Source organism: Biomphalaria glabrata, chromosome 14 (genome assembly GCF_947242115.1).
Source record: "Biomphalaria glabrata chromosome 14, xgBioGlab47.1, whole genome shotgun sequence".
Classification (NCBI taxonomy): domain Eukaryota; kingdom Metazoa; phylum Mollusca; class Gastropoda; family Planorbidae; genus Biomphalaria; species Biomphalaria glabrata.
In genome coordinates this window covers 4,938,503-4,952,732 of record NC_074724.1, presented here as the reverse complement: position 1 = coordinate 4,952,732, position 14,230 = coordinate 4,938,503, and the positions used below count along the sequence as shown (strand labels likewise).

General features: G+C 34.9%; 1 protein-coding gene across 9 annotated transcripts; it reads right to left on the bottom strand.

The window, feature by feature from the left end:
- Nucleotides 1-1,555: 1,555 nt before the first annotated feature.
- Nucleotides 1,556-13,655, bottom strand: LOC129922835 (uncharacterized). Of its 9 annotated transcripts, none has more exons than XR_008774741.1 (7): nt 12,859-13,431; nt 11,694-11,866; nt 9,171-9,384; nt 8,037-8,312; nt 6,808-6,937; nt 5,394-5,422; nt 1,556-3,892 (listed from the first exon to the last, which is right to left on the bottom strand). XR_008774741.1 is itself a non-coding variant. In XM_056010468.1 (7 exons), exons 1-7 carry the CDS (start codon nt 13,629-13,631, stop codon nt 3,869-3,871), a joined length of 960 nt encoding a protein of 319 aa, XP_055866443.1. In that variant the 5' UTR covers nt 13,632-13,655; the 3' UTR covers nt 1,556-3,868. The 9 variants fall into 9 exon arrangements, 5 of the variants coding, with proteins under 5 accessions (XP_055866443.1, XP_055866444.1, XP_055866442.1 ...); XR_008774740.1 differs by having other exon boundaries at nt 6,808-6,933; nt 13,026-13,429; XR_008774742.1 differs by having other exon boundaries at nt 6,808-6,933; nt 13,223-13,429.
- Nucleotides 13,656-14,230: the final 575 nt, after the last annotated feature.

Sequence of the window (14,230 nt, the reverse complement as noted above, 5' to 3'; positions counted from 1 at the left end):
TGATGCGGTCTTTAAATGTGATACCTAGAATCCTTCTGTAGCATCTCAATTCCATTGCTAGGATCGTCATCTCTAGCTCTGCAGTCGGCGTCCAAGATTGCAAGCATATAAGAACGTGGCCATGACCATCAGTCTGATTTTAATGTCGAGGGCTAGGCAAGTGCTGCTGTAGACTTTGCAATTTGAGCGTTTGCGTTTGGTTCCAGACATCTGAGACGATTGCTCCGAGGTATTAATTAAAACTACGAACACTTGTCAGGTTTTCACCTCCAACGCTGATGCCCTTTTTAAAGCTCTGTTGGCTTTTTTCTCGGCATTTATTTGCATACCATGTGCTTTGGAAGTCTTGTCTATGGGCATCACCAAGTGTCTCCATACAAATAATTAATCTTTTATCTCTTCCTTGTTGTAAAAAAAGAAGACTAATTAGTTTAGTTTTAGAAACACATTACAAGAAGGGTATGGACAGTATAGATCAGTGTTTCTCAACCTGGGGTCCTCGAGACGACCGAAGGTTGTCGTAGAAATAAGAAAATTGTATACAATTAAAATAGCTTCTTCAATGACGACCTAAACTAAAGATTTAAAAACATTATTCCCTTGGATACTCTCTACTGGGTAATGAGCCCTTTGCTCTTGAACAAGCAAAGATCCCAATCACAGTTTATTCTTCTCCCTATTAGGGTTCAGACAATTAGTCTTTAATCTGCGATGAACCGCCCATTGTGTTCCAGTTATGGCATCTCTTTATATAGTTTCTGTTCTATAGGGAGGTTGGGGGATTGGGGTCAGAGTCTTGTTCGGGCCTCTCGATAGAGTATGCAGCTTTGAAGGACATGGTCAGTATTCTTTGGTGATGCTCCACAAGGGCAAATCTCACTAGTCCCTATCTTTAGCTTCCGGGACATATGTTGTCTCGTTCAGCTGTGTCTATCGGGACAGCTTGTAAAAGGCATCTTAAACTTTTTGTTAAAGCTGGTCCCTTTCTCGATTACTCAACTCTCTTTTTTCATTTCTTCCTGAGATAGGGACTTTGGATTGTTTGGTCATTCTCCCATCTTTGGCCAATATGTCTGTCTTTTCGACGTGACATGTGATCCGTAATGGAATGTTACTTTGCTGTGGTTGTTGAGATTTACAAGAGCTCTCCTGGCGTCAGTCAGTACGACAATCTTCTGTTTGGCGAGCTTGCTTGGTTTACTAACGAGGTAAATGCTTGCCCTAGTGCTCTTCTTTTTGCTCTGCAAGAGATCACCAGTTGCAATACAGATGAATCCATACTAATGCAGAAGCAATTTATTGAAACATCCACAAACAATGAACTTAAACCAATGTCTAAACAAGAAATACTGGTTAAAAAAATATATCCAAATTTCTATCTTGCATTATGCGTCATTGTACAGACGTTGTTGGCTGCTTTCCCGTCTTCTTATTTGGTAAAACCTGAATTAATTGCCGTAATGAAACTCATCACAAGCAACAGAAACCAACTCAAAATGTATGCTCGTTGAGCCGGGCATACATAAACTTAGAAAACCTCATCCAAGTCATTAAATATTTATAAATTTTATTTTAAACAAAAAGTTATAATCTCAATAAACACTCATTCAAATATTTCTTTTTTACATTTGTGACATGTATAATATGCTTTTATGTAGCGTTTCCTATTAGGGGTCCTTGGCAAGTTTTGAATATATAAAGGTGTCACTAGATCAAAAAAGACTTTAGAGATATTGATTATAGACAGCTACGCTGGGCAGGCACATATACAGTATGTGAGATGACCTGATGCCAAAGGCCATCTTTTTGGTAAGCTTTAAAACCAGCTTAGGCGAAACCTTACTTAACTCACATAGAAGAGCACCTGGCAACAGGCAGCCTGTGAACGAAACAGCTGGAGATTTTTTTTTACACAGTTGAGACCAAAAGAAAATATACTGCCAAGAAGAGACGTATAAGGCGAAAAGAGAACATACATAGACGACCGGTGGACATTGGTTTTGCCTGCGCTGGATGTGTTAATATATGTAGGCCTACATCGCAAATAGGACTGGGTAGCCACGTGAAATACTGCACTCCTCCTTAATCTCAGGACACGAAGACAAGCCATATTACCAATTATAATTGTCATGAACAAAATTATAACATGTTTTTTTCTAAAGCTTGACATATATTTCGCTCTGGTACGATTGTTCTCACCTTTATGGCAACACCTTTATAGATTCCTTATAGGCCTACCGTTTTGATATTAACAATTCATTGAAATGCCACCGCGAAAAGAAAAAAACTAAGCAAAACATATTTTTTATATTAACGCATTTATTATTTTCAACTTAAGGGGTTAAATACAAACTTTTCATCTTGATAAGGAAATTCCCAGAGGCACAATAATGTCTTATGTCAAAAACCAAAAAGATTGTTTACAATAATATCATATAAGCATTAACAATGAAATGAGATCATCCATGAGACCAATACTGTCTCGTATCAAAACAAAAGATGTCTTTAAAAAAAACATACAGGAGAGGATAAAAGACTAAGCAGACACATAATATTTACATAAGCCAAATTATTACTAACAAATAAATAAAGTCTACTTAGCTCATTACTTAGCTCTTGAGTATCACAGTAATAGAACAACAACACAAGTATTAGTTAAACATTATAGAGATTTAGTTCAAACTACACTGGTCAGCTCAAAGACTCAAGAGAGAGTGGCAATTGAAAACAGTTAAAAAAAACATACAGGAGAGGATAAAAGACTAAGCAGACACATAATATTTACATAAGCCAAATTATTACTAACAAATAAATAAAGTCTACTTAGCTCTTTACTTAGCTCTTGAGTATCACAGTAATAGAACAACAACACAAGTATTAGTTAAACATTATAGAGATTTAGTTCAAACTACACTGGTCAGCTCAAAGACTCAAGAGAGAGTGGCAATTGTAAACAGTTAAAAAAAACATATAGGAGAGGATAAAAGACTAAGCAGACACATAAATATTTACATAAGCCAAATTATTACTAACAAATAAATAAAGTCTACTTGGCTCATTACTTAGCTCTTGAGTATCACAGTAATAGAACAACAACACAAGTATTAGTTAAACATTATAGAGATTTAGTTCAAACTACACTGGTCAGCTCAAAGACTCAAGAGAGAGTGGCAATTGTAAACAGTTAACAGGCATTAAAGGGGACTAACTCTTATTGAAAACAAAAGTAGCTATCCTTATTGTCCCTCTTGTCACACACAGAGTCGTAGTTATGAAGTCTCCGGACAGTACAAATTGCACAACAGTGCTGTTAATTGGCATTACCAGATTGTCAGGAACGAATAAGCAGATGTGTTTTAAAAATTCATCATCTTTAAAGGGTTAAATAAATCTAAATTAAAAAAAATCATTTTTGTTCTTTTATAACATGTTTTACATGTTTCGAATGTTCTTCAGATATCAAGATAACTACACCTAGTCCAAACCTACTGCAGGAACACGGGAGGGGGGGGGGAAGAAGGGGGGTCAGCTGTAAAGATTTGAACCGCGGATCCACCGTGACCACCAAGCAACAGTCCTGGGCACATATCACACGACCAGGCAGCTGTACTCCTTAAGTTTGGGTTAATTAAACAAAAAAAAAACAAAAACCCTCATACTTTATGTTAAAAATTGTGTTTTACATTTGCATGGGGGCGCAAAAGGTATACTACTGGTACTCAATAATAAAAAAAAAATTACAATATAAGTGCTTGTTGTCAATCAAAACTTCAGTTCGATATGAGAATGAAACGTTATCAAAATAAATGATTCATTTATATTTTAATAAGACGAGAAAGTTGACATCTCTTTGTCTAAATCGTCTCTTTTATACAGTTGGCTCCGGTTTTTCCTAAAAAAAATAGTAAAATTCATTATTCATTATGTGTGCTTAACATTTAGTATCTAGTATCTAATTGCTATGATGTTATTTAAAATATCGTTCGCTGATTGTTGACCATCGCTCAAGCTGCACAAAAGCTATGCAAGGCTTTAATTGAATAATTGCAAATTAAACCAAATAAAACATTCAAACAATTTAAATCAGTTCCTCTATTAGGAATCTGATAGTGGCCTATAATTTCTTATTCTTTTTAATTCTTTCATGTGTCAATATTGCAGCAAGTCTTTCCAGGCTGCGTGCGTAATCCAACACTGAGTGACTGAGTGGTTAAGCGCTTGCTTTCCGAAACTGGGGTCCTGGGTTCGAATCTGAAAGGCGACATTTATTACAGTCCATCTAATGTGTTAGCAAGGTTAGAAAAAATGCTAAAGAACATCTATTGATTTATTCAACTCTTTTAACTGTTTAACTGTTTATGCTTATCTGGCTTCATTTGCATGTTTCAAAGGTTAATTATAAAGGAGACTAAAAAAAAAAACTTATTGTAATCTTATGAGTTTTAAAACAAATTTAAAACATTGAGCCATAATTTACAAATACAAACACACAAGTTAATAAATTACCAAGAGAGACACAAATATAAAGGCGAATTTCTTATCTCTTAAGCTGGGGCAAATTCTTACAAGTGTTCTTCCTAGAATAGTAAGTGCATACAATGTGTTGCTAAATCAGTCATGAAAACCAACAAATAAATAAATAAAAACAGTTATTTAGCAGCCGATTAACGTGCTCTACTAGATTGACACATGATAATACGTAGGACGTAATGATCATCTGCCTAGTTGATGTTTAATTCAGATTTTACGTTCTTGAGTTAAAAGTTTAGGAAAAAGTATTCGGGATATTATATCGACACAAAGACCCAGACGTGACTTGCATAGATTACCACATCCAACACGTTTGAAATTACTGAAAAATGCAGGTATTATTGTCCAGTTATCTATGGCACTTGCTGTCAGAAGAGAACATCTTTCCTTATGCAACATCTTGTGTAACCAAAGAGGCCAGTTCTTGATACACAGCTGCGGTTACTACAGGTTAGGCATCTGTAATCACCAGGCCCCGTTGCATTTTCATCATTCTTTCTACTACTGTTGTGTGTGGCATCTGCAATCCGAAACCCTTCCTTTATGCTCTCTCTCCATGTGTGTCTGTCAAGTGCCACTTTTTCCCAGCTGTTAGTGTCGATTTTGTAGAGCTTCATGTGTCCAGTTAACAAGTGGATATATGACACCAATTTGAATACTCTTTTCATATTTTTGTTTTGTTGAATTTCTGTATTATCATCAAAATCGTAAGTTACATGTTATTTGCTCATATTTAAAAAAAATAAAATAAAATAATGTCGTAACTGGTTATTACTTTTGGAATCAAGGCCTTAAATAAAAACAATAGGTACTATGTTAACAATTTAAAGAACTATGCCTAAATAATAACCTAAAATACTTACTTTGAGTAAAGGTTGTGATGTGTCACTATCTGGAGAAAAAACATTATAGAAATATTTATCGACAGTAGTTAAAAAAATATACAAAATATATTAATTAGCGAATATGGCCAAAAGGATTTGTAAAATATCCTTAGAATTTTCTATAGAATCCTTTTTTACATATTAGCACCTTGTTGTTTTCTTCCATAAAGCTTTGTAAAATAAAACATAAATTGATGCTTAGTAAACATTTTAAAAGTATAAATTAAACACAAATACACACACACACTCATAAAAAAGAAACTGGAGCTTCTAAGCACTTAGGTGTGCACTAGAATGATTAAGTTTGGACTCAAATGTTTAACTTTTTTACACAAATGTCTTAGCACTTACATCCTTACATTTGCACATTAATTTCTAGCTTGACACTTAACTTTAAGTTGAAATCCCACAAACAATAAAGAGGTAAAGTCTTGTTTAGCTGTTAATACATAAAACTTCAATGTATTCTTTTTTTTTTATAATGGTTCGATTGCACATGTATTTTTAAAAACTGAATTTTAGACAAACTTTCTATTAGAATCCAATGCTTGCCTGTGCTAAATTGGAACCGAAACAATGTAAATAATGTCTGTCTATCTATCTATCTATCTATCTATCTATCTATCTATCTATCTATCTATCTATCTATCTATCTATCTATCTATCTATCTATCTATCTATCTATCTATCTATCCATCCATCTACCCACCCATCCATCTATCTATCTATCTATCTATCTATCTATCTATCTATCTATCTATCTATCTATCTATCTATCTATCTATCTATCTATCTATCTATCTATCTATCTATCTATCTATCCATCCATCCATCCATCTACCCACCCACCCACCCATCCATCCATCCATCCATCCATCTATCTATCTATCTATCTATCTATCTATCTATCTATCTATCTATCTATCTATCTATCTATCTATCTATCTATCTATCTATCTATCTATCTATCTATCTATCTATCTATCTATCTATCTATCTATCTATCTATCTATCTATCTATCTATCTATCTATCTATCTATCTATCTATCTATCTATCTATCTATCTATCTATCTATCTATCTATCTATCTATCTATCTATCTATCTATCTATCTATCTATCTATCTATCTATCTATCTATCTATCTATCTATCTATCTATCTATCTATCTATCTATCTATCTATCTATCTATCTATCTATCTATCTATCTATCTATCTATCTATCTATCTATCTATCTATCTATCTATCTATCTATCTATCTATCTATCTATCTATCTATCTATCTATCTATCTATCTATCTATCTATCTATCTATCTATCTATCTATCTATCTATCTATCTATCTATCTATCTATCTATCTATCTATCTATCTATCTATAACTGAGCTTACTTTGAACCTTATTTAGAAGTGAACACTTCTTATTTAGCCATAAACAAAAGTGCCAAGCACAAATTACAGCAACAGAGATAATGGCAGACATCAGCCAAGGATAATCCGTGTTGTTATTTGAGTTATCTGTCTTGCAGAAGAAACGAAAGAATTAACAGTATTCTTATATTGAACACTCTGTTGAACAGTATGAAGTAGTATTTAAAGGTATGCATTTGTTGTGATTCAGGTCTTATAACTTAAATCTATTATCCAAGAGTGCTTACGCTAAGAAAAAATCAATTCGATTTCACTTTTACCTATCCCTTAATATGTTAAACCGTTCGAGCACCATACAAGATCTTTGGCCCTAATCCAATCCCTCTTTGTCTTTTGCCAAGGATAGAATTTCATTCATTCATGACAGGCATGTCCATTCTTTGATGCTGTCTTCCCATCGATTTCTGTCTGCCTCTTCTTCTTTTTTTCCTGGTCTTGTTCCCTAAAGACCTTGTGGTGTGGCCATAGAGTTTAAGTCTGCGTTTTTTTGACATTGGTTAGCAGATTAGCTGTATCTATTAATCCTGTTTCTATTTCACTGCCACCTCAGACGCCTAGTCGACGAATGGGTGGGCAGAGGTCAGCTCAAAAGGACATCCTTTATGCAGACTTCCTTGGGTTTATCCAAATAACTCGGCTTTCCCTAAGAAAGAGATGCTCTCGCCCTTACGATGGCTTTCCACCCGGCAACAGTTCCCGAGCTACCGGAGGTGCGAAAAACGCTGATTACACCAAACGTACTAACCAGCACTGCGAGAGAAACCGTTGCTCAATACCCAAATGATACCATCATGGCTTATGAACAGATGCACGAGAGAAGTCCAAGGTATAATAACATTGGGCTATGGAGCAGTAGTCAGTTTTCAAGGTGCAACTAAAAGCGACGAACTTCTAGGCCCATGCGCAGGCGAAAAATAAAATCATCTGCTGCGTACAGACCTAGTCGGCGAAAAGAAAATCGAAATCGACTATCAGCGGACAATGGTTTTATCTGCGCTGGATGTGGCAAAGTATGAAAGTCGCAATTGATACTGCCTAGATAAGGGAAATACTGCATTTTTCACTCATCTTCGGCCTCGAATATAAGCCTTTTTATTATTTTTAATTAGTGGAAACTTTAATTTTTAAAATAAAGAACTAAACAAAGAAACAAAACAAAATCAAACTAAACAAAATTATAAAAATTTTACCTGATAATGGATGAATTGTTGCATTTCTAATGATTTGAATTTTGTCACAGACTTCAATTGAAAGAGTATAATTTGTTACTTTCGAAGGATTCTCTATTATTGAAACACAAGGTGTTTCAGACACGTTTTTTGTGTGATAGCTAATTGTCGATGTGCAGGGAAAATCAGCTATTTCTTGAATACAACATAACTCTATGTGAAAAGGACCGTGATGGTATAGAACAGATGATAAGTCCTGCACTACCTGACCATTCAGTTTGAAAACATACTTGTACGCTGAGGAATAAATTTTGGTCAATACTCATTAGCGTCAGTAAATAACACTTTAATAATACCAAAGGAAGTAATATCCTCTCTCTCTCTCTCTCTCTCTCTCTCTCTCTAATATATATATATATATATATATATATATATATATATATATATATATATATATATATATGGGGTGATAAGGAAAGGGATGTATAGATGGGAAAAGTGTTATAGGGGAGTGAGTAAACACTAAGAGTATGAAAGGAAGAAAAACAAAGGAGGGAAGGGGAAGTAGAGAGGTAGATGGGTGGCCAAAAAAATGAAAAAAAGGGAAAAAAAAAGGCTGCAAAAAAAAAATGAAGCGAGAGTCTGAAATGGGGATTGTGAAATCCAAATGTGGGGGAGGAGGGTATTCAAACTATAAGGAGAGAAACGCAGACATAAATAGTAAGAGATGAAGGCGACACGTGACTTGATAGGAAATAAGAGAACTCATTTGTGCATTCATATACATACACAGTGAACTCAATAAAAGTTATACAGGGCATTTTTTTTTCACCGAGAGTATGGTAATGACGATTAATTCAATTCACATGATTTGCTTTAAGACCTAATTGCATGTTGTTTTTTTTTAATAAAAAATATAATGCCGCATCTGAGTTAAACGAATGCGATCTGCGCTGGGAATCGATATTTACATACCCAGAGATAGATTAACAAAGAGAGAGAGAAAGAGAGAGTTTATCTCATTATGTTCTTTGTGGATCTTTCCCAGACAGAAGTTTGTTCCGACAGGCAGATGGAGGTAAGCTTTCATCTGCCTAGAGTTCCATGAGTCTTAGACTCAACTCTCATGACAATTACGAAGAAGAAACTACTTACTTATTATAGTTTGTAATTCACGTTGTTTCCTGGTAGATTTTTCTTTGTGAATACAAGGAACTGTCACGCTAATATTTTGTTTGCTGTATTTCACATCTGCTGTCATATTTAGAACAATAATAATTTCTTCTTCAGTTGAACTTTCGCAATAACATATTGATGATATATTCCTGCCACAAGGCATATATGCTGTATGCAAATTTGACAGTTCACACTGTTTCCAAAAGAAAAAAAAAAGTTTATTCTGTAGTAGTTCTATTGTATATTATTGCTTTGTTGTAGACATTTCGATCAGGAACCATTAATAGGACCAAGATGCATTTGTGTATTCGCTGAATGAACTCTTTATGTTGTGTCTGTTCTATTTATGTGTATGTATATGAGAAAAGAGTCCGTGTAATCACAACAAATTTCCTTAAAGATCAATAAAGCAGTCTTAGTCTATTAATGTATTTTAGTTTAGTGATAATATCATTTGAGATTTTCATACATAGCGGAAAATCAATAAATAGTTAGCTTTTTTTTTTGGTGTATACGGTGTGCAAAATAAAGGGAGTGTTGATAAGCTTTGCTTTTAGCATTGCAGAATTTAATTTTCGAAGCAAATAATTTCAAGGTTGAGGAAGCATTAGACAAACTTTATGGCTTTAAAGTTATTTAAAAACAAATGGGCAACTAACTAGCGGTAATAATAATAATTGGCAATGCTTAGTGTCAAGAATGAATGTGTGTATGGATGTATAATCTTTTTTACACCCTGATCGAATGACCGGAAGTGTGCAGTTGTCAGAGAGAGAGTCCAGTGTGTGAGATATGACAAAAGGTACATTAATATTTCTGTGTTTGATCGAGTGTTACTTGTTTATTTGTAACTACAGCTGAACCAGGGTCACCTAAACGTATCGAGACCGAATGTAGTTTCTAGCAAGTTATCACTACAAATATACATAGAAAAGTTGTAACACTTAGTTTATCGTGAAATATCTAATGGAATAAAAATTGTTGACCAATTTGTGTAATTTTGACTCCATCTTCCCAACGATGAGCTACTGGATAAAGACATCAACAACAGGATAGCCAAGGCAATGGGCACCATGTCATGGCGGCAGAAAAGAGTGTGGGACAATACGTTTCGGATACGAAATACGGACTACCAATACCAAAGCCCTAGTCTACAAGACCTGTGAAATGAGCACTTTGCTATATGGTAGTGAAACATGGTCAACCTACTTTTGGAAGGATAAAAAGCTAAATTTTTTCTACCTCCGTTGCCTTTTAAAAATAAGGTTACAAGATAAAATAACCAATGAGGAAGTGCTACGAAGAGCAGGGGGCCAGGAAATTTGCTCTGTTATCAGCAGCAGACGCTTTGGCTGGCTTGACCACGTTCATAGAATGCCAGTAGGTCGACTTCCACAAGACATTCTGTATGATGATCTAATAGAAGGCAGGAGAGGGGTTGGGTGTCCACTTTTGCGGTATACTGATGTGAGCAAACGCGACATGGAGCTCTTCAAAATCGTCACTAAAAATTGGGAAAAAAGAGGCACAAGGGAGCAAGTATAAAGAAGGGTCCTGGATTGCAGTTGGCATACACAGCAGAAGCAGAAAGAAGGGTCTTGGATTGCAGTTGGCATACACAGCAGAAGCAGAAAGAAGGGTCCTGGATTGCAGTTGGCATACACAGCAGAAGCAGAAAGAAGGGTCCTGGATTGCAGTTGGCATACACAGCAGAAGCAGAAAGAAGGGTGAAAGTACAACGGCGCCGGGTGATTTTAGATGCCCAACCTGTGACTGCAGCTGTGTATTGAGGATTGGCCTCTATAGTCACATGAGACACTGCAAAGGGAAAATATTTTCTCTCGAGACGTACAGTGCCACATATCAAATAGTTTAAAAATTAAATTTGTTTATCTCTCATGCTAATTTACGGTTTATAGGTTCTTTAAAAAAGTACCAATTTTTAAAAAGATAAGAGTACAAACTAATCATTATTATTCAGAAGTACAGTTTCTAAAACATTTTTTTTAAACCAAGTAGATCTACTGCTAGAACACCTTCATTTTCCACTGTAATTCCTGTAGTGCCTTAACCTAGATCCTAGACAAGCAAATATAAGGAGTATTTCAGCTTCAGTAATCATCTTCTTTTTTGAAGTAACGTCTGTATTATATCAGATAAGATAAGATAATTCTTTTACGATGATATGAAATAAAAATGCAACTAGAAGCATAAGATTATTTGAACCTTGAGTGCAGTCTAAAACTTAATCTATGAAATGATTAAAACTCTAGAAAATGTTTTATAAAAAGTTGTTTAACGCAGTGGCATTAAATGCTTCATTGACACTCTGTGTGAAGTTAAACAACTCATAAAATGTAGGCTCAAAGTAGTTTTTATTACCCGCTCAACAATGTGGTTATAGTCTCTAGTTTTTAATTAGTTTTTAACTTCCTTATAAATCAGCCCCCAAAAAAATTAATTAATTTGCTTTTACAATTGAAATGTAAAAATGTTACATACTAATGGCGATGACAGAAATTCAAAAGAGGCTCCTTTGGCAATGAAATTTAATGTTTCATATTTGTTTTCTTTACGAGTAATTTTAACTTTTTCTGTTATACTATCCAAACCATGACGTAGGCAATTTTTGCTTGTTCTTGGAAGCCATGACACTTTTTGTGAAACTATGTCTCCTAAAACAAAAAAAAAAATGTCAACGCCATATATAAACATATTAAAATTGTCAAGATGTACAAAAAAACAACATAAAAGCATAAAAGCTAAATACTTGAAACTCTAGGCCATCAAATTCGAGCAACATATTGAACAGAACAGAGTGTTCTGTCTGGAAGGGGGATTTACTAGTGTCATTTCCAGAGACTCGGACACTCCGGACTAGCGGACTAGAGATTCGGACGAAGTCCGAGCAAACAGGGAACCTCTGCCATGTTTCTTCTCTATACCAGGCTTACCGTGTTTAAATGCGTTCTCTGTTAGGGACCCATCAACTCAAGAATAAGAAAACAGAGAAACTAGAGCAGACCCAAATAGAACGATGATATTTATAACAAGAATACTCGCATTTGACTAGAGCAAAGGTTCCCAGAACATAGCAGTGGAAGCCTTGTGTTCCTGAATAGGTCTTCTTCAAACTACTTGAATAATTAATTAGTAGGCCACCACGTGAATTAATCTCTCTAAAAAAAGGTGTTCCTCTAAATACTCCGAATGTGCGAAGTGTTCCGTTAAGGAAATAGTTTGGGAAACACATAGACTAGAGTAACATTTTAGTAAAATCACTAAATATTTAGACATCTCGGAACAGAATAATAAAGTAATGGCAATAATAGGCTACATAAAACGCTTAACGACAACTTAGTAGAAAATAAGGAAATAAAAAACAACAACTAATAAATGCTCAGAAAGACACAGAAATCGACATTGATTCTATTTGCTAGGACAAAGTCATACTTTTTCTCCATTGCCATTTTAGTATGGGCTGCCTGAATCAGCCAAGAAAACCAATAACTTAGCAGAGTTTAAGTCTCTAATGAACATAATCGACAAGAGTAACACATGCATTAGCGTAAAACGTATTTTAAAGAAACGTCTGTAATTATAAGATAAATTAGTACGAATAATTAAAATTTAGAACAGAACTATGGAACCGTCGACAGATTCTTACCAAGAAAGCATGCCATAAGTAAAGGCACTACCCTGAGATGTGTTGACATTGTAATTTATAAAATAAAAAAGTCAGCAATATATTTTTGTAAATATAAATCACACTTTCCAGAAGACAAAATAGAAGCAACAAAAGCAATTAGGCTACATATTCAAGTTTGATAAAACCTCTTAATCCATTTTTTTTTCACTTCATGAAATATCAATATTTGTAAGTCATATCTTCAAAATAGATTAACTTCATTTAACTAGATCTAGTTATCTGTAGGAGATCTGGATCTGGCCGTTTTTAGATGAGTGGGACGAGACCTAAACTTAGATCTAGATCTAAACACGTCATTCTCTTAAGTAGGCCTACGACTAACATTAAAAATGTACAGTAGACCAGTAGTCCTAGATCCAATTATGAAAATGTGGACCTAGATCTAAGATTGATTTAAACTAATGAAACCACATTTTTTTTTTGTTTAAGCACTTTGTTCATATTTTGGTTTGGAAATCATGTTTCAAGATCTTGATAATATTGAATGTAGAACATTTTAACTATGATTAGTGACAAGTTATTGCGGGAATCCCCCTTTGATAATTTACGTAAGGTTGACTAAAATACGTTTAGATCGAAGTTTAACGCTTTAAATGATGAAATATAGATCTACCAAAGACATTTTTTCGTAGCTCTGTAACTCCAGAGGGTAGTCCTGTTTCATTGTGGTTATTTATTTGACTATGCTTATGGAATTGGGTGACTGTAATTTGCATAGTTTTCTCGTACATTTAATTTATTAACGGAATCAAATGACCAATAGGTAAACAGATCTGCTTGCTAAATACCGTGTTGCCAGGGTTTTCGTGCGTTCTAAACTTCGGAAATCTCCTGGCGTCTTCACGCCTTTTTTCTCTGAGTAAAAATAGTGCATTAAAACAAAGGTTGGGGCGGGCCGATACTGAAGTGTTTTCTTTCAATCTGACCATTCATTCTTCTAAATCTGATTGAATTTCAAACAGATAGGTGTTCGGATCTTCCTCTTCTTCCACTATGTCTTCCTGGAGGCGTGCTTGTAAGGTTTCCTTGTTTCCACCTGACTTCAGTCCTCGTTCACGCAGTTCTCGCCCCAGTTCTCTAAATTCAAGCTCGGATATTAAGTCCGAAGAATCTGGGGTTTTTGTATTAATAGGAGAAGGGGAGAAAGCGAGTAACTGGCGCTGAAACCAGTAAGATTTGGGAAGGAAGGATTCGTTAGCCTTGGCTGGCTTCACACATAGGAGAAGAAAAACTCTTGAATTCCAACCTCTGCTGCATTCCAGTTATACCCAAACATGAGGAAAAATTAGGAGCCTGCAACCCTTAGGAAGTTGTTATTCTTGATCTGTTA

Coding starts and splice junctions, on each gene's coding strand:
- LOC129922835 (XM_056010467.1), bottom strand. CDS start 13,631: ATGTACGAGAAAACTATGCAAATTACAGTCACCCAATTCCATAAGCAT. Junction 8,313..9,170: donor TGAATTACAAACTATAATAA/GTAAGTAGTTTC, acceptor TTTATTCCTCAG/CGTACAAGTATGTTTTCAAA. Junction 5,854..6,807: donor ACTTCTAAATAAGGTTCAAA/GTAAGCTCAGTT, acceptor ATGTATTAACAG/CTAAACAAGACTTTACCTCT.